The sequence below is a fragment of the Drosophila albomicans genome, chromosome 3, assembly GCF_009650485.2.
Source record: "Drosophila albomicans strain 15112-1751.03 chromosome 3, ASM965048v2, whole genome shotgun sequence".
NCBI lineage: Eukaryota > Metazoa > Arthropoda > Insecta > Diptera > Drosophilidae > Drosophila > Drosophila albomicans.
In genome coordinates this window covers 54,876,159-54,901,736 of record NC_047629.2, presented here as the reverse complement: position 1 = coordinate 54,901,736, position 25,578 = coordinate 54,876,159, and the positions used below count along the sequence as shown (strand labels likewise).

General features: G+C 39.7%; 1 protein-coding gene across 1 annotated transcript in view; it reads right to left on the bottom strand.

Moving 5' to 3' along the window:
• Positions 1-25,578, bottom strand: part of LOC117570178 (hormone receptor 4) — an 83,713-nt gene that overhangs the window by 34,957 nt on the left and 23,178 nt on the right. Inside the window, 1 exon segment of the mRNA XM_052005307.1 lies at positions 5,593-5,628. Coding sequence (XP_051861267.1) covers positions 5,593-5,628 — 36 coding nt within the window.

Sequence of the window (25,578 nt, the reverse complement as noted above, 5' to 3'; positions counted from 1 at the left end):
GGATTTCTTTTTCTCTGGTTCTCTGCTTGTTATTGTTATGACCGTCGCAGTGCTTTTCACGCTTGCCACAGTTGTAAATCAATTAATTTTACAGCTATTTTGTCGTCGTCGTCGTCGTCACCTGCTGTTGGTCATTTAGCTTAAGCGCTTCAGCTAAGCTCACAACGCTCCACTGACTGGCGCAAGGATTGTGAAGCCCCTGCAGTGTGGGAATTATTTTGTTTACTCCTCGTTGTTGTTGTTGCTGTTGTTGCGAGCAAATTGTCGGTTAGTTTGTGTATAGGCTTTTCTGATTCGCCTGAGCGACTGTTGAATTGCTGGCTGGTAATGTAATTAATACTCAGCCTATGAAGCTTCATAAGTGGGTCAATTGCGTATACGTACTGTGTACACATGTGTGTGTAGTTCGGTAAATGGAATACGAAATGTTATTATTGTTCGTTAAAGTTTGCTTTTGGCTTCATATGCGGAACTCTTCAAAATACAAAAAAAAAAAAATGGGTAAACTGAGTTAAGCAATTCACCTGGAAATTGAAAATTTTACTACCGAAAATTTGAATACGAAAAGTTCGCAGAGGGAAAACCTAATGTTGCTCGAAACAGTTAAACTGCATCAATCTGCAAATGTTAAGCAAATTAGTGCCGAGAAATGCAGCAGCAGAGATAGCTGAAGAGCAGGCAAAAGTCGGTTTGTGGTGCCGATGCCGATGCCGACGCCACTCGAGTTAAAAGGGTTGAACATTCATTCATTTGTTGCAGTCGTTTTTGCTGCTGTTGCCATTGTTGTTGTTGTTCAGCTCAAAGCATGGTTGAGATGCATTTGGGATAACTGGCAAAGCTGCTGCTGCTGCTACTGCTAAATGAGTGGCTGCTGTGGCATGAGACGGACTTGGCAATTAAGCAAGCAACGAGGGGCAACAAAGAGCTGGGGGTGGGTGCGAGGGTGCGACATAATAGCTACAATGACTAAGTAATTGGTATATATGGAGAGCCAAGACTAGAGAGAGAGGGAGTCTAGTCTCTAGTCTAAGCTGTAGAGATGCAGCTCCATATTTACCTGCCGGTTGCCACAAACCAACATTGTTGATGAGCCTTCATTAAAAACTGAGCTGCCTCTCTTTCTCCATACTTTGTCCCTGCGGACGAAACAGTGCAGTCTCTTAACACATGTAAAGCTTATCAAGTGCTTGTAGTACGTTTACTGACTGTTCTCTGACAGACTACATTAAGTGCGCACACACACACTCGCACTCAGACTCATAAAATGTGAAAAGGAAAATTGAGGCAGTGGAGAACATGTGTCGTCCATTTAGTCAACTGACTGGCAATTATTGACGCGACTTGGCTGATTTTCCACTTAAAAGGTTGTCAGCCATTAACCAAACTGCCACTCACAGTGTAATTTGAGACGTTAAACAATTAAAAGAGAGAGCGCGAGAGAGAGAGAGCAGAAGCAACAACACGCAATAAACAACTCTTATTGCATACTCTTGAGGCGCAGAGCGTGCAACGCAATTCAACTTGTTAACCTGACCAAATTGGCAAACATTGACGTTAACAAGACTGCCGCGACTCCACAGCGAGACTGCGACTGCGAGACTGATGAGTTCGGTTAGCGTGGTTTTCCACTCACGGATCAGTGCTCAGATTTTTTGACAGCCAGAGAGTCGTTAACGTTAATGAACATGGTTGTGCTTATGTGTTATTTGACCACTTTGACATGTTGTGGTCGGTATGGTGTGTGCAGCTAGCTTTAAAGCAGGAAGCACATTTATTTTGCTTATCTGCTTGTTATCTAAATAAAACTGTCAGCTAAATTAATCTATTTTTATGCTAGCAACTGGTTTAGTTTACGACTCAATCAATTGCTTGATAAATCTATATTTATGCGAGCAACTGATCTGGCTAAACTTTTAATCAATGCAATTACTCAAGTGTCACTTTAAGTTAGTGATTTTTTGGGCTCATAACTATCTTTAATGTTAGCCTGTTAGCACGTGCATAACTTTTGCTGACTGTCTAGATGTGGGCTAACTTGAAAAACAAACAAAACTAAATAAGACATTTGAAATGCGCAGAAGAAGAAGGCGAAGGCGAAGAAGAAGGAGCGAGGGTAGAGCATGAAAAGCACTCAGCCAGTAAATTAGGTTCATGTCTCAACTAGTTGACCCAAGTCAGCCCAAAATAAACAAACAGTAGAATAGCAGTAGCAGGTGGAGTGGGAACGAGAGTGGGAGGTGGAGGAGGAACTAAAGGTGGGAGTTGGCTAGTCTCTGAACTGGGCACTTGTTCTGCTTGAGTTGTTGTTTGTTGCTGTGGCTGTGGCTGAGATGCTTCGGTTGGATGTGCGAGGCAACGGCCCTGAACAACGAGTAAATCATAGCCATGAAATATGTGCCAGACAAAGGAAAAGCATAGCTGACAACAACTGCAACAATAACAACTATGACTCCGACTATAAGCATGGCTAGTAATAATAATGAAAATACAAAATAGCCAAAGCGGGTGCTTAAATTTTATGCTACGAAACGCAAATCGTTGCTACCTTTTGTTGCTCACTGTTACGTTGTTACTGTTGTTTGCTTGCTCAAATTTACGATACACAAACACACACACACACAGACCATTACAAAAGATGTGTTGTTGGGCAAAAAACGTGACCAGCAAAATATATATAGAAATCCAAAGAAAAGCAACAACAACGGCATTATAAAATGCATTGCAAGACTTTTGCTCATGCGAGCGATAAAATTTTTTGATGCCCTATATAGCCTGAAACGCACTACGAGATCTACCCTTTGCCTACCCTCCCCCTCCACCTTGAACTCTCCCCCCCCCCACTCGTTGTCTGCCGCAATCACAGCCATAAAGCCCGGAATGACTTTGCACTCTCTCTCGGTGAGCTCAGAGCTCACAACCTGACCCGGCAAAAGGTGCTGCTTACCAATGTTTTCTGCATGATTTAATGCGTAATTTTCAGAACTTTGCAAATTTTTCGGATAATTTATCATTTTTACACCAACAACTAAGGCAACGTGTTGCCTGGAAGCTCTTGCCGCAAACGACACCTGCCGTTAGCACTTTTTTCTCTCTCTTTCTCGACTCCCCTCGCCATCTATCTAAGTTATGGGTTAAGTGCAAGCAAAAATTGTAACCTCAACTCATTGACATTTGGGATTTAGTGGTTAGCACGGTTGCTGCTATGGGAAATGGCAACTATTACTCTTCCAGCCAGCTATGTTGCCTTAATTAAAATTTTGCTAGTTGCAGCACAAAGTAAGAATGAAAAGGGAGGAAAGGAAAACCTAGTCATAAGCTGTTGAGGTGTAAAGTTTATAGGCCTCGCCTCTGATGTATGTGCGGCCAGTGGACTGCCTGCCTGCCTGGCAATAGTTGTAATTAATGGCTTGCAAATTTGCAGAATATCAAAATATGCAGACAGGAAGTTTGTGTTCGCACAGCGGGAGAGCTGAACAGGACTTCGGGTATGATATTGATATGTGGCTGCGTATCAAAAATCTATCTAAAAAGAGGTTCAAAATTTAAATAAGAAACTAGAAAATTTCGTTGAAATTTCCTTTTATTTTCTAAGTCAAACTAAACCATATTAACATAACTGCAACGAATTTGCTTTAAACCACTTTGCAAGTCTTTGAGTTGGGCGAAAATTTGTGAAAATTGTGCAGCTTTTCATAACTTTTCGCTGACAACGTTGCTGCAAGGCAGAAAGGCAATATTAATGCATTATGTATGCGATGGCAAATATTTTTGGTATTTATGAAAATATTTTCAATATTCATTGCAGCAACAGCAGAAGCAGCAGCTAAAGGATCAGAAGCCACAGCAGGACACAGGCAACGTCTGAGAATGCAATATTAAGAGACGAGTCCGTATTAATTATAAGAAATTAATTTGCATACGACTCGAAACGAAGCGAATCGAAGTGGAACGAAAGGAAGCTTGATGTATGTGGCACAACGCACAGTGTTGTGGCATAAACTTTAATGATTGCCCTGCCAGCAGACGAATTGCATTTGAAATGGATAACCTGGAATTGAAGTCTGAGCATTGAGATGAAGATGCATTCCCCCAATTTACTGGGCATTGTTTGATTGGAATTGATTGATTTGCATGTGGTTTTGATTTAGTGGCAAGATGAGGTGGCCTAGTCTCGAGATTGTGCCGAGTGCAAAGCAGCCTTGTCCCTCTTCTTCTTCTCGTGTTGTGCAGTGTGTTTTTTCTGCCATTTTGTCGACTCATCTGGCAGTCGGGCAGCTTGGCCCATAACTCACACACTTTGAAATGCAACACATGGCGGCAACTGCACAGCGACTCTTTTTCTTCTTTTTTCCTTTCTCTCTAGCAGCATTGGCTTTCTCTCGCTGCTCTTTTGGGCTCTCAAGTCCCCCATCCTTCTTGGCAGCCTCTGTTTGCCACCGTTATTTGCTGCCATTTGCTACAATATCCTTTCGAGGTTGTTTTTCTCTCTCCCTGCTCGCTCAGCGTTCAGCGTTTCTTTTTTTTCTTGCACATCGTGTGTCTCTTCTGGAAATATCTTTGTGAGCAACTGAACAACTCTCGACATGTGTGTGTTGTCTATTTTTATCCCTGCTCAAGCGCCCCTTCACATTATCACCCGGCGCACATACATCGCACTGGATTTCCTCGTAATTGCGTATGGAGAACTCGTCGTCAGACATCCAGTCAGTCAGTCAGTCAGGCAGTCAGTCAGCTCAGCTGAGCTCTTTAATAAAGTTTTCTTTTTGTGAAGTAGTCGTGGTAGTAGTTCTTTTTGTTTTCTTTCATTTTGCCTTTTGCTACCTTCGCTTCAGTTTTTCTTCCCCTCTTTTTTTTTCTGTGCCGTTTTTCGTTTTTCCCTTTAGTGCTGTTGAGATTTGAGAGCGTCGGTCACCCCATGCTGCGTACACCACCATGGGCTACTGTCTGAGGTCTGAGTGTCGACCCGGACCCGGCCCCGGACCCGGACTGGGAGCCTCTGACAGGCAACTAGGCAGCCAGTCAGCTATGGCTAAAATTAGACTCCAGACGAAAGGGACGCGGCACGTTGTAGAAGCTCTGCTCATTAAGCAGCAGCAATGGCAACAGCAATGGCAATGGCAACATCAACGGCATACGGCACAGCATTTTAATTTGCGGCATTAATGCGTAGTAAATAAGGCAGCATGGATATGGGATCCATGACCATACCACAAAAATATATATATACATAACATTAAGATACTTGTGTGTGCGATATTATAAAGCCCTTACTCGAAAGGGACAGAGACAGAGACAGAGGCAGACAAAGAGAATGAGAGTGTGTATAAATATGGGGCTTAAAATAGGCATAATAGCACTTATGACTGAGCCCCGGCTATACACAGAATGCAGATACTACAGTACACACATACAATTGGATTGAAGAGGAAATGCGTGTTGATTTAGTTTTTCCACAAGGCAAGAGGCAAGAGTGAGTGCTCCAAGTGGGGTGTGTCACACACAAAAGCATGTGTTAGCTGTTGCTGTTGCTGAGGAGTTCACTGAATACTTGCGGCACTTTGTAAGCAAAATACTTGGGCTTATAATTAATACCTGTATCGCATTAGGTTCTGTTGCCATGGTACATACCTGTAAGAAAACAAAAAGAAATTCAACGCATTAGTCTGAAGTTCTAACAAAGAATTTAATTAAGTGTATTCAATTGTAGAGCTTTTAATTTATCCTATCCTATTCAATCCTACTCCATCATTATACTCCATTATAATTAGCAAAAACTCGTGATTTATGCTTTTGCCACATCAATATTTATACTCATTTAAATCATTCAAATGTGCTGGCATCATTTTGGCCCATGGGCATTAGGAAACAATTAAAACTTGTTTTAATTTTAGCATACTTTTTAAATGTATTCATGCAATTTTAGTTTTCCCGCCACAAACTAATTTGGAATTTTGCATTTGATATTTGGCATTTTTTCGTCTAATTATTGTCACTCTTTATATAGCTTAGCAGCACGCTCAATAAATTAATTTCCATGTATAGAGTTTTCAAAATAACTTTACTCCCCACTCTGAACAAAAGAAATGCAGAAATGTTTGCGACACAATCCGCTTATTTTTCCACCCAACGAAAAAGTCATCAAAAATTTGTTCAACTAGTTTAAACAAATACTTTCGCATATGCCACTGAAATCGCTGATTCTTTTCACTCGATAAATCCCGATTAAATGCAAAGAGGAAAAAACCTGTCATATCTAAATGTGAATGGATTAAAATATGCATAAATCAAACGAGGGGGAAAAAACAGGAATTGTTTGCGAGTCATTAAAAAATACAGAAAATATTTAATGTGTGCATAAATTGAAGCATAAATTGTGCGGCAAATGTTTCAATTACATAAACAAGCCTGGAATACTTGTGTTGTTGATACAGCCACTGCCAGAGAGAGATAGAACATTAGTGAACAGAGAGTGAGAGAGAGAGGTGATGTGCACTTGAACACACATTTTCTGTGTATTCTCTTTCCATCTGCTTTGGTTGCTCTCAGGCCCAGTGTCTGGTCGTTTAATCAGTCTAAATTGACACTGGGGGTCAAATTCATTAAGATAGAAATATTTCGCTTGTTTCGTTATTGTTTCTGGGCCTCTCTCGGAATTGCGTCGTCAGGGCGTTGGCTTTGCCTTTGCTGTTTTTGTAATTTCCATAAAAACTCAAAAATAGATAAGCTGCCAGGCATTCTCTATTCTCTATACTCCATTAGCATTAGCATGTGCAACTGCGTCTTGTACCTAAGCCCTGTAATTATTGACTTTTTCCCGGAAAATTCGAGAATATGCAGGAAACGAAAAATTAACAAAAACAAACTGAGATTACAAGCGTTGAGCGATAATAAGTCACAGAGTGAGACAACTGTTGAGAGAGAGAGAAAGAGAGCTAAAGACGCCGCGGCGTGTGGTAGAGATTGAGATTAAATGTTACAAGGCACGCGAAAATTTATAAATAAATTCTAAAGTAAATGACTGAGTTGAGGAGACGGGTAGCTGAGGTTACGCACCGTCAGGATATGCGTGACTGGCATGGAAATTAAACAAAAAATATATATATGTACATATGTATATTTGTGTGTGTCAAAGCGAGAGGCGATTGCAAACGTGTGGCAACCCAATGGCGCCTCTCCAAGTCTCCAAGTACACAGCCAGCAAAGTCAACGCAAAATACATAAATAAATGTAATGGCTTTTGCAACAACTCAACATAAAGAGGGACAATGACAGCGGCAGAAGGAGAAACGTAGAGCAACAGCAAGAGCAAAAAAAAATCAGTAACATTTATTTTATTTATTTTGGTCTTAGCTTGGGGCGTGGTGAAGAACCAGAGTATTATTTTGATCCAAAGCGCTGAGTTAACAAAGATCTATAGCAAGACATGTGTATGTATGAGTGTGTGTAGGCGTTGATGAAGAGCACATGTGCACAGCAGCAACAACAGCAACAACAACAGCAGCACAAGTATGAAGTGTAATGGAAACAGATGCTTCTAGTAAGTAGGCAGCTGCGGAAATGCTAAAAGGCTTCGAATGTTGTGTTGCTGCCGTTGTTCTACACTCTACACTCAAGAAAAACATGTGAAGACTTGTGTGCAGCCTAAGAGGAAATGTCTACTCAAATTTCTATATGAGAGTTCCCCGTTGTAACGCTCTTGTTGTAACACTCGCTTAAAATTTAACTAGAAAATGCATTCCGACTTAAATTGATATACTTTTATTATGCAAGACTTATAACTTCAAAAGCTTCTTCTTTCATGTTCTTGAAATGTTACACATGTGTTTTATTGAACCTTTTAACCTACTCTCAGACATGTTAAACACATTTAGCATAGCAAAATTAACATACTGATGTTAAATTAACATTCGAACCTGATATGCAGACGACTTGTAATGTTAACAACATTTAACAGTAGCTAAATTATGGATATTTAAATAGAAAATACATTCCGACTTAAATTGATATACTTTTATTATGCTAAACTTATAACTTCAAAAGCTTCTTCTTTCATGGTGTTGAAATATTAATCGACTCTTACTATATTTTAATAACTAACCCATCGTTTTACATATCTAAACAGTCCTTAATTCTACTAATGTTAATTTTACAATATTGCCAGCCTTGCCATACTTCTTTTATATTGCTGAAATGTTAAGCGACTGTTACTATATTTTAATATTAAATTTACTCGCGTTGTCAAGTTTATTATTACCCACATTTAATGCATATTAAATATTATATATCTGCGTTAAATTTATATTCAATTCCTTTTTTTTTATTAAACTTGTTAACCTACTCTCAGACATGTTAAACACATTTAGCATAGCAAAATTAACATACTGATTTTAAATTAACATTCGAACCTGATATGCAGATGACTTGTAATGTTAACCGCATTTAACAGTAGCTAAATTATGGATATTTAAATAGAAAATACATTCCGACTAAATTTTATATACTCTTGTATGCTTCAAAAACTTTTCCTTTCATCGTTCTACAAATTTCTCAACAGTTCCTAATGTTTGAGTTATGTTAATATTATATTACAATATTGCTAGCCTTGCCTTACTTCTTTTATGTTGTTGAAATGTTAACCGACTGTTACTATATTTTAATATTAAATTTACTCACGTTGTCAAGTTTATTATTACCCACATTTAATGCATATTAAATATACCTTCGTTAAATTTATATTCAATTCACTTTTTTATTGAACCTGTTAACCTACTCTGACACATGTTAAGCACATTTAACATACCTAAATTAACGTACTGCTGTTAAATTAACATTCGAACCTGATATGCAGATTCTCCCTATGACTTGTCATGTTAACAACTTTTAACAGTAGCTAAATTATGGATATGCAAGTCACACACTGATTTGGCAAAATTGCAATTATTGCAAACACGTTGCACATAATATTTGGGGAAACCCGTTTGAATATTATTTATTTGGTTTCTAATTAAACGAACAAGACACAATTAAGTCGGGGCGTTACATTTCCAACCCGAATGGGGAATAAGCGATAAGCTGAAATCGATGCTGTGACTGTTTCGAGCTACTTATCATAATGCGAGTTGTCATCGAGATTGCATCAAAATTCAAATGAGACGACGAGACGGGCCCCATTCAAAATTAAGGCCAAACCAAAATCCGGCTTAGAATGTGCTTTAATTTTAATGTAAATATTATTCTAATTGCAGCCCACAAATATTCCAGTTTTCGAGTATGAGTGTGTCCATATAATATTTGCCCAGAGCGATGGCAATTGCTGAATGAACTCTCCACACATAATTGCTATTATAAATTCCATTGTGTTGTTGGATGGAACGAGCAGAAAGAACAGATACCACAAATTTGTGCCGGCCCCCAGCAAACGATCAACAAGAATTGCCTAAATTGCCCCTTTATTAGTTTTTTCACACACACTAAAAACCCAGCTGAAGAACACCAAGAACAAAACCGTCGACCAAACAAAACAAAAAAGAAAAGCATTTTTGTTCGGGTTGTTTTCAACTCCAACTCCAAGACTTGGGCTTGCGTGTTAGTCGCGCATTAAATGGCTGCCAGGACACGACCAACTACCAACAACAACAGCAACAACAGAAATGAGGCAGAACAAAAATAAAAACGAAACTTGGCTACTTTTAGTTTTCGCTTTTGTTTGAAACTCATACTTGATAGGCCCACAGTGCCCAACAATGTAATCGTTGTTGTAGTTTTTGCTGACCAATTTCTACAGTTTTTTTTCTGCCTTAATATTACCCTCATTATTATTTCGCTTTCGTTTCGCTTGCACTAACAACATTCATGTACACAATTAAGTGATTCTGACCTAGGTGGGATATATGTGAGATCCTGTTTTGTGTTGCTGCGGCCCTCATCAAATCGTTATTGATTGCATTGCGAGTTGCGAGTGGTAGCCAAAGGAAAGAAAAAACCGAAACGAACCGAAGTAGCTGTAGAAGTATTGAAGCTGAAATTAAGTGCCCTCTTTTAGGCTATCATTAAAGCCTGTATCCTGCGGGCGCGCCTCATAAATATCGCCAGCATATTGATGGTTATCTGGCACGCAACCGATTTGCCAACCAAGTTGCCCCAAAACAGTAACGTGCTTCGCTTTCTGCTTCGCTTTCTGTTACTGTTTCTGCTGGGGCTTCAAAGATAATTTGATAAGTGTTTGAATGCCTGCAGGATGTGGCTACTGTTTACGACCAGTTCACAGAGAGTGAGAGATTCAATTCAAGGCTGCCAATACTCAAAGTTTTGATTAAATCTCAGTACTCAGTGCCATGTAAATTATGAGTACTCAAGTACACGAGCGTGTATTTAATGAATACTCATACTTAAGCGTCCGTCAACTAATTTTCGGCATACCAATCTAATAAGAAGAACAAAACAAAAGTACTTTAATTCCTCACGAAATGATGAGAATTTAAAGCGGAGCTTTTAAAGCAAAGTCTCTCTCTCTCTCTCTCTTTATTTAGCTGGTGGTCGTCGTGTTTATGTTGGTCTTAACTCAGATCGAAAAATGCTGCACACACTTCATTATAATCACATGCAGCCAAAAGCCCAATGGCTGCTGGTCAAGCGCAGCTGTCAGAACGAGCCTAAAACAAATGACACGAACAGTGCGTGTCTCTCTACTGTCCTCCCCCCTCTTCTGCTCTTCTGTCTATTGACACACACTATTACCCTACCCCCAGTTGCCAGTTCCCTCCCCCCGTTGCTGGTAATCCCCGTAACTACCAATCATTTGCGTTGCTATCAACGCCAGTGTCATTTGCATGCAGAGAGGCAACCGAAAACAAATGTCAAAATCATAGAATCGACTAGCCTCAATGGTGTGAGTGTGTGCGCTTGTGTGTGTGCTTCTAGGGGTGTTTAAGTGGAGGTGGGGGTGGGGGGAGTGTGTTTAGGGAAGTCAGCATGTGCGCTTATTGAATACGCAAAAACATGAAAATGACAATAAAGCATAGCAAAAGAAGACAACAACAGAACAAAGCATAATTAACATGCAAAACATACAACGATTATTGGAATGTTTGTTGGCCAAAGGGGGGCGCCGAACAGGGGGAGAGGGGTCTCTCTCCTTATTTTGCAGCTGTGCCTCATGAAAACGAAAATCTTGATGAAATTGTTTACACGTGCCGCAAGGTTCGTTCGCCCCACTGCTTAAACACACACACACACAACATATACTGAGTGGAGTATAATTTAATGCCGAGAAATGAACCAGAGAATGCCGCACATTTAAATACTCTACATTTTAATCAGCAGTGAATCTTAATACATTTGAAAGCTACTTTACTCGCTGAACTTTGGTTTACAGATTTGCTGCAAAACTTTATGCTAGACGCTAAAGTTTTAACAGCAACCCATTCGTTACTATATCATATACCCAGCTGATCCCACGCATGTGTGAATGTGTGTGTGTGTGTGTGTGTGTGTGCGGGGCATGCAACAAAAGCCAAGCATCTGTGCCAAGTTTCAACGCTTGAACTGTTGAAAGGGGTACACGAAAAAAAAAGTCTGCATAAAAAATGCAGCTCGCTGCACCGAAAGTGGAAAGTCCTGAGGAAAGGCGAGGGGCATGCTCCCTTCCCTCCCCCTCCCCATCAACCTTTGGTGAGGTGAGAGTATGCTATTTATATGTGCTGCGTGCGGTTTTTTTCCAGTACAATCCCGAAAAAAGCCAATTTAACGCTTGAATACAATTTTCAATTTAAAGTTTTGCGCTTTCTTATATCGCAGTTCGCTTTTCCCCTGTTTCGTTTCATTTCACCAACATCGTTTACTCTGCTCTGCCCTGCAACTGGTTACATTACATGCAACGGGGTGAGGTGAAGGGGAAGGAGCGGGAACTTAAAGGAAGTGCCTCAAAATCCATCAAACGAAAAAAAGCGCCTTAAAAAGCTCGCATAAAAGTTGACTTTGATTAAAGTTCGAACTTAAGGCACAAAGTACACAAGCAGACGCACACACAAGGATATCGCCAAGGATACACATAAACGCTTAGAGCAGCTCAGCGCATCAAGGGGGGCGGCGGTAGGGAGGAGGGAAGAGGAAAGAGGAAGGGGAGGCAGACAGCCAGAAGCCAAGCCAAAAGCCAAGTCAATGTAACTGAAGCTATAAGTGAGCCAAAGCTGATTGAAATGATTGAGGCGAAATGGCGCGATATCAGCTACAAAGCGGCAGCAAAAGAGCGAGAGAGAGAGACAGAGACAGACAGAGGGAGGTGGGAGTGAGAGGGAAGGCTGCTAAGTGCGCGTTGCTGTTGTGTGTCAACAGATGAAGCACAGTTTGTATATGGCAACATCAAAGTTGATGGCAAGTGGAAATTTGTTTTAGATAGATGAGCAACGCAGCTCGCAGTAAAAGCTGATAACAAAAGCAAAAAGAAAATAGAGTATTGATAGCTGATGCCATGTCCACTTTATGAGCATAATAAGCTCAACTTAAATTCCTAGTTTTTAAGGCAACTACAATTCAATCCATCTACAATCCAATTGGTAAAAGATCTGATCGCAACCAAATTTTCAGGAATTACAATTACTACAAATATTATTGTACATACAAAAATTCGCAGCTCTAGCTCTAAAGTTACGCTTGTTAATCGATTTTTTTGATTTGTGGGGGCGGAAGTGGGCGTGGCAAAAATTTGAAACAAACTTGATCTGCGTGCAAACATTACAAATGCTGTCGAAAAAAATTATAGCTCTATCTCTTATAGTCTCTGAGATCCAGTGTTTTATACGGACAGACGGACAGACGGACATGGCTAGATCAAGAATATTTATACTTTATAGGGTCGGAGATGCCTCGTTCTACCTGTTACATACATTTCCTGACGCCACAAAGTTATAATACTCTTCTACCGTATGGGTAGCGGGTATAAATAGAGTATTGATAGCTGATGCCATGTCCACTTTATGAGCATAATAAGCTCAACTTAAATTCTTAGTTTTTAAGGCAACTACAATTCACTTTTCCGCATTTCCAATTGAATTACAAAATCAGCCAATTGGTTTCAGAATTTATGTGCGTCACGCCCACAATTATATGTGCCAACCATACGATAATCAATTTGTACTTAGCACTGCATCAATCTTTCATTTTTGGGGAAAAGAAGGAGGAGACTCTGCCACATACCTGCAAGTAGAAGAAGCAAAGACAAATTGCGATGAGTGAAGAGCATCAATCAAAATATTTGTGTAAAAATTATGATGTTTTCGAATCAATTGTTCAATGTTTGGGAAACACATGTTCACAACCGCACAGAGATAAATATATAAATATTTAACCATTACTTGGCATAATTCATGTGATATCAAAACATGGCCCAAAACGCACAACACAATGGCCAAAACGCAGAGTCGTCGGAACTCGTTAGCTGCTGCCGCAATGCGATGCGATGAGTTGTTAGTTTTTAATGAGCAACGAACGTTGATCACAAACACTTATTATTCGAGTCTGCTCGGCTCGGGGTCGCATAATGTGATTTTGTTTTTCTCTGTTTTCTGTTTTTTAGCCACGCACAAAGCTGTTAACAACAAGCGAGCTAAACGAAAAAAATAACACGCACATAATTAAAAGGCCAAAAACTAGTTGGTAAGTGCGGAAAATGTGCGTTGCTTGCTTTTGCTTTTGATAATTTCATAATTTTTACTTCTGCTTTACGCGCGCTTAAAATGTTGCTCAACTTTTCTGTGTTTTTCTTTTTTAGGGGGCGCTCCTTGCACTAATGACAGTGCGCGCCATCAGTGTGTGTCCCATTGACCAAGACTTAAGATAGAAGGTCGCTCCTAATGCAGCTCATCTTTCAGCTGAGTTGGCCACGTTTTTATGGCAACCAAGTCGGCCAGTTTCATTACGACAGTCAAGTGTATGGAGCGTCAGACAGACAGGCAACAAAAAAAGGCACAGACAACAGACTATTGAGTTTTTTTTGTTTTTTGTTTGTATTTTTTCATTTTGCAAATTGTTTTTGCTGCCCGCTGTCCAAATGAGTTTTCAATACTGTGAAGTGGGCGTGTGCGAGCGTGTGTGTGAGGCACTGTTTGCCGCTATGTGACACGCACAGCAGCAAACGGCAAACAAAGTTTTCACTATGTACTATATGTTGCTTCTTTTTTTTTGTGTGTTTTGCCCTGACAGTTGCTGCCCTTTTTTCTGTGTGAAGAGGCAATCAAAGCCTGGACTCAAAATTGATTCTCTTTCAAATGTGAACGATGACGACAGTTTTAGAATTGTCTTTTCACTTTGCCTGCTGCTGCTGTTGCTGCTGCTGGCAAATTTTAATTAAAAATTGTTTGTATGCGAGAGCCCTGCATGCGTAGACAGTTGTTTACAATCGAATTAAAGTTGTACAGTTTCTATCCCAAAAAAAAAGAAATTCATGTCGAAAATTATTTAACAACGCACAATTGAGAGCAAAGCCAAAGAGTGACGACGAAGCTCGACGAAGGCTGGGGGCCAAGTCTCTGAAGTCGTTTCATTGTTGCAGTTTTTCATACAGCACGCGACATTTTCATTTGAATTTTATGCCCAAGAGCACAGCACGGCACCAGCATAGGGTTACAAAAGTAACGCATACGCCCTGTGTGCCCTGCGACACACACACATAGACACATGCTTTCACACACATCTTGTTTTCATTTCCGTCAGCTACAATTGACGCTGCTCAACTTAACCTCATTCCTCAGTCCTGTTGCTGCTGTTTCTGCTGCCGTTGTGGCATTTTCATTTACATATTCAACAACCTCTCGGTGTCCTCGCTCAGTACCCTTGTGGGGTTTTTAACTTTTGCCAGGCCACGGCACCTTCATTTGTTTCTTACCCCAAATAAGTTTCACTACGCACCGAAGAGTGTGCACATTCTCAAAAAGCACTGTACACATATTATGTTCACTGCTTTCCTTCCCAGCTTAACTCGCTTTACTCTACTCTCTCTTTAAAAGGTATGCAGTGGCATATCTTAACGACATGCTCAATTTATTACTTAATTTAATACTTCACTTTACTAAAGATCGCTGCAGATTTGTATCGCTTTTAATGCACCAAATTAAAAATGATAAAGTGCCGCATTTCTGCACTCTGCCAACTGACATGACAAAGTGTTGCCTTGACTTCTCTCTTTCGCTCTCTCTCTCTCTCTCTCTCTCTCTTAGTATTGTCACGTTTTGCAGCTGCACTCAGGATATGCGGCCACTTGTTTCCTTATCAAATGCAAGTATATAAATTGATGCTAGCCCTCTGCTCCCCTTGGCTTTAGCTTTTAGATTTTCCAGCTGCTGCACATGCTTTTTCACCAGGCAGCAATTTACAGGCAGGCGCGTTGCTAATTGCAAAAGGGAGACTCGGAATTTTGAAAGTGTTTGCCAGCTTGGCAAAATCTACTGCAGACAAGTGTGTGTTGCACACACATACACACACACACACACTCACACACAGAGATGCGACATCTCGTTGATATTGTCTTTAATGGTTGTCGACTGCTGCTTTGTTTTTCACCTGCAAATTTTGCGACTATTTCGTGTGCGCATAATTACGTGGCAGCAACAAAAGTGTTGCCTGCCAACAGGCGCACTCTCTATCTCCCTTTCTCTTTGCCTGCTTGTCAGCTCATCAGACATGCATTCGTTGTTGCTGCTGCTTCTGGTGCTGCTGTGTCTGGCACTCACTGATGACGCATACGTCATGTTGTACGAAGTAGAGTCGCGACGTTTGGCTGACGCTGCAACAGAGCAACGACAGCGCAACTCCGGTTGCATATATTTCTTGTAATTAAAATCACATTGAAGCAGCGCGGATGCCAGACTTTGCCTTTGAGGCAAGCCAACAAACTTGTTGACTGGTGTAACTCGCATTCTCTGTGTGTGTGTGTGTGTAGAGAATGCGTGTGTTTGCTGTAATTAAACTAAATTAAGAACTCTCTTGGCATTAAAATGAGATTTACGCTTCAGCGCAACACAACGCAACAAACTTGGGCAACTGTCATTTCAAATGAAAATTTGTATAGCACGCTCCAACCATGCTTAATTAATTTCTAAAGCCCAGCCTCGAATAAAAAACAAAGGGAAAAGACAGCGAGAGCGAGAGAGATGTAGCATAAAAGGGAAGGCGATAACTTCAGTGCTGCCGAAAAAACTTTTGCCTTCGTTGTGTCAATTGTGACGGGACGAAAATTGTATGCGAAAATTGAGACATTCTGCGTTTTGCAAAAAGATTCGTAACTTTTTGAAAACTAGATTGTTCGTTAAAGCAATGTTCTTCAAATGATCTCAATAGAAAAGTTTCTCCACCAATTGGACATACGTAGAATGCAATTGAACTTGCGAAGCGACTCTCGCAAATTTCCTCAAACTCTGGCGCATTTCAATTAAAACGAAACCACGAAATAAAGAACAACTCGAAATGTTGTCAGCTTACTTTGCTTTCAATTAAAATCCACACACACACACATACACACACAATACTATAAAATGAAATCGCTTTTGTTTTGCCGCCTGCCGAATGCCCGAGAAATGCGGCTAAAAAGTTACTTTCCACTTTGATGATGGTCATGTGCAAAGTTTTTTCCCCTCCATTTTCTATTTCTTCAGAGGACGAGGCGCCTGCGCGTATGCAATAAGAGAAATTTGCATATTATTTGCATATGCATGAGGCGAAAGTACAAAACGTTTGCTTTAAGATTTACAAAATGCTTTATAGCGTGGATTCGGATTCGGCTAGAGGGAGATTTTTCGGTGCTGGCGATTTCAATGAAAGACGCAATTATGCAGAGAGCAAGTAATTAGTAAGGAAGCGCAGAAGAGAGTGGAGAGTGGAGAGAAAAGACTTTGCCTCAGCCAAATTGCCTTCAACATGTTGCAAGTTACATTCAAGTTGCCTTGGGTCTGTGCTTCTCTCTCTTTCTCATTCCTTGGCTCTTTATGCTTTATTGCATTTTTATGCCTTAATTTTAGGAAGCACAGGAAACAATGGCAGCGCAAAAGGAAGACGACGGCTGTGATGGCTGTGGAAAGCTGCGCCAAATGTGTATTTTATGCATGCCCCAAAAGGTGGCAACAACCGGTACACACAGTTACAGTTACAGTAGAGTCAGCAGAGGAAGCTCTGCTGTCGGATGCCAGGGGGAAACCGCAATGAGAAAATATATATTTTTTACATTCCATTTTTTATTTTTTTGGACAAGGCGCGAAGTGTAACAAACGATGATGGAGCGACGCACAGTGGCAACAAAAAACTTTGGTCAGCCGCTCGCTTCCTCTGGCTTCTTCTGTCTTCTCTTGCTGCCTTTGCATGGCAATTGTTTAGCGCCAAATGCGCATTTAATTCGCTTTTGTGTTGTGCCGCGCACGCAAATCGAGCGCACAAAATAAAGTTGAATAAGTGTCGAGAACTCACAAAAAGGTGGAGATGGAGTTGGCAATGGGATAGGGATCGGAATCGGAGTCGGGATAGGGATCGGAATAAATGCAAATGCGGCAAACAGACCAGAGACAGCGAGTGAAAATATTATTATAATATGGTAAATATGAAATGCTGTGCGACGTTCAAACTTTTCAACAGCGAGAGCGCAAACAAAATTTATGCATTCCAATTATGAAACGTGCCAAAATAAACGTAAAATAAAATGGCGAAAGGAGCGAAAAAGGAAGTTACGGGCGCCGTTTTGGAGCCCGGAAATGCACTCGAAAAACTTTTGCTGCAGCAATGCGAAAGAATGAAATAATAATAAATATAATGGAAATTAATTAAATGAGTGGCTACGCAAAAAGCAGTTCTCCACAGGCCTTGATTGCTTGGTCAATACGCAAACAAAGGGAAACACAAACTCACACACACACACACTGTCAATTGCAGCAGCAACCATTTGCAGACTGCCCTTTCCCTCCTCTCTCACCTGGCCTACACCTAGAAAAATGACCTGGCAAATACGCAAACCGAAGGTTAAACAGCGGCAGCAGCCACAACCACAGCCAGGATATTGCCGATGCCAAACAAACTTTGACTTGCCTGCCAAATTTTTCTCTCTCAACAGCACAAAAATGTGCAAAATACATATAAAAAAAAAGCAAAAAGAAAACTTTTATTTCGTTTGCTTTGCTTTACATTATATTTTTTTCCTTTTTTTGGATGCTTGATTTTGCTAGCTTGATTGAATGGCAACCGAAAAAAAGGAAAACTTTTGCGCCACGAGGGCTGCACACACACACATTATATAGTATTCTGCCCTGGCCAGGCTTTGCTGAGGGTGTCAGCTGGCGCCGAAAAATATGCAATAAAATTTATTTTCACACAAAGCGCGGCAGGAGAGAGCGAGAGAGAGAGAGTCAGAGATAGAGATAGCCTAGCAGTCAGTTTGAAAACTGTTCTGTCGCATATGTTGTGCAACATTTCCGTTTCCGTCTGCTCTGACCCCCCCAAAATGTTCACACAACAAAAAAGTATAATTTAGTGCGAAATGTAACAAAAGAAAGAGAGAGAGAAAAGAAGTACACAACATAAACACACACACACACTCACACACAAATGAAATACTTGGAGAAAGATGACAAAGTTTGCACTTTAACAAGAAAATAATCAAATAAATTATCATAAAATGTTGAAAAACCGTTTTGTTTTGGCCGGAAGTCACGTACTGTCTGCAAAGGCGCCCAGTCATCATATGTGTGCGAAAGAGAGAGAGAGAACGAGCGTGCGAGAGAGATGGAACATAGCACTGTCTGGTGAGCTTTATTAACTTTGCTAAAAACGTCGTAAAAAGGGGGCGACGCTGCTTTAAATTATGGCCAAGTGGCTAAATTATGGGAATGTCGCGTAAAAAGCGAACCCAACCTCCCCCCTCTCAACCCTCGCTCACCCCATTCACACCATAAACGGGCAAGAAGACAACAAGACAAATGGTTTTCATGTGTAAATTATAATTGGAAAACAGGCTACACAAAAGGGTAAGCTAAATGCAAAAGGGCCAAAAGTTTTGCATGAAGAGGAAAACAAAAGATAAGTAATGGAATAAGAATAAGAAAGAGACAGCTGAAGTTTTTAAATAGATTAAGAATACTAACGACATTATCTATATAAAGTAGACAAATCTATTAGAAATGCCAACGATTTGAATCGAGAATTCTAATAGAAAATTAGAATTTAAAAGAAGTTTTTTAAAATATATTAATGAGGAGAACTAGAGATAAGAAATTATAAGAAGACCACAGCTCAAGTTTTAAAATATCTATGTATAAAGTAGACAAATCTATTAAAAACTTCACAAATTTATATCGAGAGTTCTAATAGAAAATTCGAATTTAAAAGAAGTTTTTTTTAATATATTTATGAAGAGAACTAGAGATAAGAAATTATAAGAAATCTCGAGAATTCTAATAGAAAATTAGAATTTAAAAGAAGTTTTTTAAAATATATTAATGAGGAGAACTAGAGATAAGAAATTATAAGAAAAGCACAGCTGAAGTTTTTAAAATACTAACGTCATGATCTATAAAGTAAACAATTCTATTAAAAACGTCAAAAATTGATATAGAAAATTAGAATTTAAAACGAAAGTGTATAAATGAGTTAAATTTAATGCGTTTAGGCAAAACTCTGGTGACTCTTTAGAGACTGCAGACACAAGTGTTTTGCTAGCAATTTAAGCTTATACACAAATAAGGACATTCATACATAACATAGCATAGCACAGCACATATATAAATATGTACGTAGTGCTGTTGGCAAGCCATCAAGCTGACAATCATAACAGGTCCTCAGGCTGCTTCAGACGCTGCTGCGCTGCTGTGTTGGAACTTTGAGGCAGGCAGTCAGGCAGGCCAGACAATGTTATCGTGGGGCATATGACGTCCCTGGCCAGATAAGGGTGACAAAAATATGTATTAAGTGCATGGACAGACGGGGAGAGAGAGAGAGAGAGAGAAGCAAACAGACGGACTATCAAAAGGTGGTATGAAAAGCGTACAAACGACGTCGACAGCAACAAAGAAGCAGCACGAAAGAAATGAAATGGAATCCTTTCACACATCCAACAACAACTGGACCCCATATACATATATATCACACACACACACATACATATGTATATATAAATGTATATGATGTTGTAAGCGGGGCAAACAATGGCCGCAACGAACGAACGAACGAACCAACGAATGAATGAATGAAGTGCCAGCGCAGTTGAAGAGTGGCAACGAGACAGAGAGAGGGGGGGGAGGGGAAGGCCAAAGGGCATGACAGCATGAGCACCATAGAGGCAACAACAAGTTGACACTTTTATGAGGCACTTAAATGACACAACCCAAAGCAAGCATGACCATATGAGGCACTAAGAGCGTTGCCACCAAAGCCACACACAACCTGTGCTACAGATTGACATGCAAACAATTGTCCACAAACGGGGAGAGGGGCGAAAGCGGGGGTCACAGGAGCAACAATTGCAATTGTGCGCAAGGAAAGCAAGGGGCAAAAGGGGGGCTAACTAATGCCAAAAACAACAATAGCCAGCAACAAAAGCGTTGCCCATTGGCCAGGACACAGCACAAATATTTGAGTTGCATAACAAAAGGCAACTAATTTTTTTCGTGTTGTTGTTGCTATTGTTGCTCTGTGCAGAGCTAAATAAATAATTGAAACAGGCACTTCCGCCTTTAGTGCGACGCTGACTGCGACTGCGACGTCAACGCTACGTCAGAGACCATCCATCAATTGGTGGTACATCAGAGAGTCCCATTGAGTCAGAAGACCAAAAAATAAAAAAACCCGCGCCTTTGTTGCCGTAAATCAGTTGCCTGGCTGCATGCCAAAGAATTTTATGAAAATTGAAAAGTGTAAGCTCTGTCCCTCCCCCCCCTTTTGACTACCTTCGAAGCGAAATTGGAATATTTTCTGACACATTTTTATCGTTGGAAATTGTCAAAGAGTTTAAGCATGAGAAGTCTCAGCCCTTGCTGCATTATTGACAGTTCATATCGATATGCCTGCCGTATGGAGAGCATGCTTAGATATATGAGAGCATCGAAGTTAAACGAAATTTGAGTATGCTGGGCTAAAATTGAAAAGAATTGTCTGCCAATACTCGTATAAGGGACAGACGCAAGAAGAATGTGTCTCCAACCAAATTGTGGCTGTCAGCAGGCAAAGTATTCTCATCTTAAGCAAGGCACATTTAAATTCAACATCCGTTCAGCCAAAGGTAGAAAGAAGCCAGACAGTAATCGAAATATTTCCATGACAAAAAATAAACGCAACAAATTGAATTTACGTTTAAAAATAGCTGTGGCTGAAATTTCCAATTTTAAATATAGAATCATAAATCATATGGTAAATGGTAAATTGTAAATGGAAGTCAATTTGCTGATAGTTTCATAAATTAAGTTGCGACTAATTTAAATCGCTTGTTACGTTTATTTAATTGCTGTCAAAAGCAATTTGTAAATAAACGCAGAGTTAATTGTGCAACGAAATATTTATTTATTGTTAACTCGCCTCGCCCTCGTTTTTTGCCATCGCCGATGATTTCTGATTTTGACATGCAATTAAGCACCAAAAATAATTAGATAATAATTTGGCAGAGAAAGAGTTTTCGACATAAGCGCAAAATGTTGGCGATTGCCACGCGCCTAACCGAGCCGCAGGCATCAAGGCAATTTATCGTTTATAAAATAAATAAATATATTTTTCAAATTTGCATATGTGCAATGCAACAGCAACAACAACTGCAGCAAAAACTGTGTGGCAACTACAGCAAAATGTTCGTGCACTCTTGGGTCTCTTAACAATTACTCTCGACATTTTTATGGGGTTAAAAAATCCGCATATAAAATTGTTGTCCCGGCACGCTTCAAATGGATGAATACGAAAGGGGGCGGAGTGTACGTCAGAGTACTCCTATGGGCGTGGTCGCTTTGTGGTTGCGGGCCCCCCGTTCGTTTGAAGTGCAGCCGCTTTTCGGGCCTCACTATAATCATTTTAAATCAGCGCCAGACACGGCGTCGGCTTTAAATCTGCCCCACAACAGAGAACGGGAAGCGTCTCTTGGCCCTTTATCGGTTTTTTGTGTGTGTGTGTGTGTGTGTGTGTGTGTGTGTGTGTGTGTGTGTGTGTGTGTGGCAATGATTTTTTGGCAGTTGCAGAGCGAAAGAGAAAAAATTAATTAAAATATAGTGCATGCAACCATTAAAGTTGCAACACACACAAAAAAGTGCCTTGTCATATGCTGCGTATGCTTAATAATTTTTTGAAAAGCGATCAGTTGTCGCATTTTGCGGCTACGCTGCGAATGATTAATTTCCGTTTGCATTGAGCCCAACAATTAATCCAGCGAACAGACAGATACGGATTCCATAGAAGTTCTCGGCATTTTGTACTTTGTATTTTTCATGGCCATGCGCTATTGTTATTGTTATTGTGGGTATCACAAGCAATTTGCTTAATTTATTTAATTGCTTCATTTTGGCCAGCAACAAAACTAGAAAACTGCCAGACAAAAGCCGAATACGAATAAAAACATAAAATTATAAGTATTATGCCATAAAAATGCAGCGTTAAATTTCTAAATTGTTTACATTTGCTATTAGGCAATAAATAAACAACAACAACAACAACATCGAGCGTAACAATGGGCAATATTCGTAGTCAAAACAACAACAGCAACAACAATCAATGACTCGGCTTATTAGCACACACCACGCCCCCCTCTACCCACAACTCCGCCTTGGGTGCTAAAACTAAACTACAAAATTGCTGGCTCGCGTGTCGGGTCGCATTTTAGTGCTCACTCTTCTCCCTCCCCCCGCCTCGTGTCTCTTCGTCGACTGCATGGAAAAACTTGTGCGAGTTTAATCAATAAGTTTTTCCAAGGGTCTAGGACACTGTAACAATCTAGCTGTGGCCGCAGGATAAATAGAGAAGAAGTGTCTGAGATAAGCGTTTTAATAGCTCGCCAAATTTTTGATCTAAAATTATGCCAAAGTGGATTGTTATCCCATTTCACCCCTGCGGCCATGCCAAAGCAATTTTCGCAAAAAGTTTGCGATGGCCAACGCCAACATCAACGTCGATGTTAAACGCCAAAGGGCGACCATCGAATGACTCCCTCAAATTCCTGGCCTAATATGCAATGCAATTTAAGCAAGCTGTCAATTAATTTTGACTCTCAAAGTCAGAAAGATTAGTGCCAAGATGGCAAAGACAAAAACGTCGTCGATTTGTCTTATGGGAAAACAGCAGTGGATCATCTCTCGGTATTTATCTGTCTAGACAGTGTAAAAACTATTGTCTAGCACTGTAAGCATGGTTGCCAAATAGCTGTGGTTTTGCCAAATTGCATTTAATTCTCGCCGATTATTTCTATTTTGATATTATATTTTTGCTGCTTAATTAAATGAAACTATTACACAGGAAAAAAAATAGTTCTAAAATAGATTTTGGGTTAATACTACGAATTTTGGTCTCAAAAATTAGACACGAATATGAAATCACATCTTGATTTCAAGTTCTTATTAATAAGAAGTTATAGAGTTAAGAGTTAAGCCCAGAAATCTTATTATAAGATACACAACAAATTATATGTTGTTTTTTTTTAGCATTTTATGATAATATTCACATGTATTTTGAGTCCTTTACTTTATGAAATACTAATACGAAAACACTCAAAACTAGATGAAAACTTTATAGAAATTTCTAAATCTAGAATTATTATTATGAGAATTTGACATTATTTAGACTGTTTGTAGTTTTAAGAATTTGTTATTTTATGATAATATTCAGATGTACATATGTTGATCCCCTTAATTTACGAAATACTTATACGAAAACACTCAATTCTAGATGAAAACTTTATAGAAATTTCTAAATCCAGAATTATTAGTATTATTATGAGAATTTGAAATTATTTAGACTGTTTGTAGTTTTAAGAATTTGTTCTTTAAGACGTCTTATTTCAATATCGGAACTTTAAAGACGAATGTGCCTGATAGAACTTGGTATTTTTTTCAGTGTACAAACAAAAAGAAATGACAAGCAACTAATTAAAAGCGACTGAAATCTTCGTAAAGTTGTATGTTCACCGGTGCGATAGACGATTAAGATATAGAACTAAAGATAGAGACAGCGAATGAGGCACAAGGTCTGCGTCGAAGTGTACAACAAATTTACATTTTGCATTGATCGATGGCTTTCAATTGCCATTTTCACGGCCCTCCTTCGATGTGTGTGTATGTGTGTGTGGCCTATAAATAGACTACAAATGATTAGGAAGTGATTTATCTGTGGCACATAAACGAGCATATGGTGCTGACGATGTAATCAACTTGAAAGAAGGCAGTTAAATTGTGCGCGAAATTAAAGAAGAAACATCGGCAATTTCAGAATAGAATATAATATGCAAATATTTATCATTGAGCTGAATAAATGATTGTTATAAATTCGAGTGGTGATAAAAAGCAAACAAAAGCTGATTGGAAATGTGCCCAGAGAAAAAGTGAGAGCCAAATTGTGGGCAGCTGGCCAAACTCGAAATTAATTAAGTTAGCTTAAAGCTTTAATGTGCTTTTAACATTTCAGGCAGTTCGCCAAGAAAATAATGCAATTAAAGAGTTTCAATTTAAAGCTTCTAACGCAGGTTGAAGTAAAAAGTTCCTCCCAACTTTTTGTTTTTATTTAGTTAGTCAATAGTTTATGGATTTATTATAACTGCATTTATGTTCAGTTCAATTACTTTTCCAACTAAGTTCTTATTCATTCATTATCGATTGTCTAACTGAATATCTAAACTTGTTCATCTTTCGCTTAACTTTCGTTGCAACTTCCAGTTGGCTGCACTTTCGTCAGAGAATTCATTTGCTAGATTGGAGCATGCACCGCTTACTTTACCACAAAAAAAAGTTGAAACAAAAAAATTAAAAACACTATCAAATGAAATGCAGAAGAGCCACGCAAAACTATTTGCGAAATAAACATAAAAACCATTTAATCTTGAATGCATACAACAGTTTTCCGCACCGCAATTTACAGCATTCCCCCCCGCACCCTTCTGGCATTCAACAATTTTACGCAAGTAAATATTTTGGTTAAGTATACGCCATGTAATCTCCTGCGCACTCGCTTTTTCGCTGCTTCGCAAATGTCTTTGGCGTTTTGCGTTCTGTGTCTGTGTCTGTCGATTGCGTTTGCACGTTTTGTTTGACATTCAATAGTTTTCATTTCTCTGTGGCTGTCACATTCCCTTTCCCTTCCTCCCCCCTTCCCTTGGCTGCTCATTTAGAATTATTTTTATATGTTGCTTGCGGTTGTTGTTCTTCTTGTTTTATTGTTGCTGCTGTTGCTGTTCGGTTGTTCGGCTGTTTGGGGTTGAGTATTTTGCGGGTATTTTTATTGCATTTCGTTTTTATGCAGTTACAATGACAATTTCTGTTGTGTTCTGCACTTTGCACGCTTCGAGGGGCATCCAAAGCACACACAGATAACAAACGATGCTGATACGAAGAGGGAGAGAAGGAGAGAGGGCAGAAGGTCGCCAGGCTG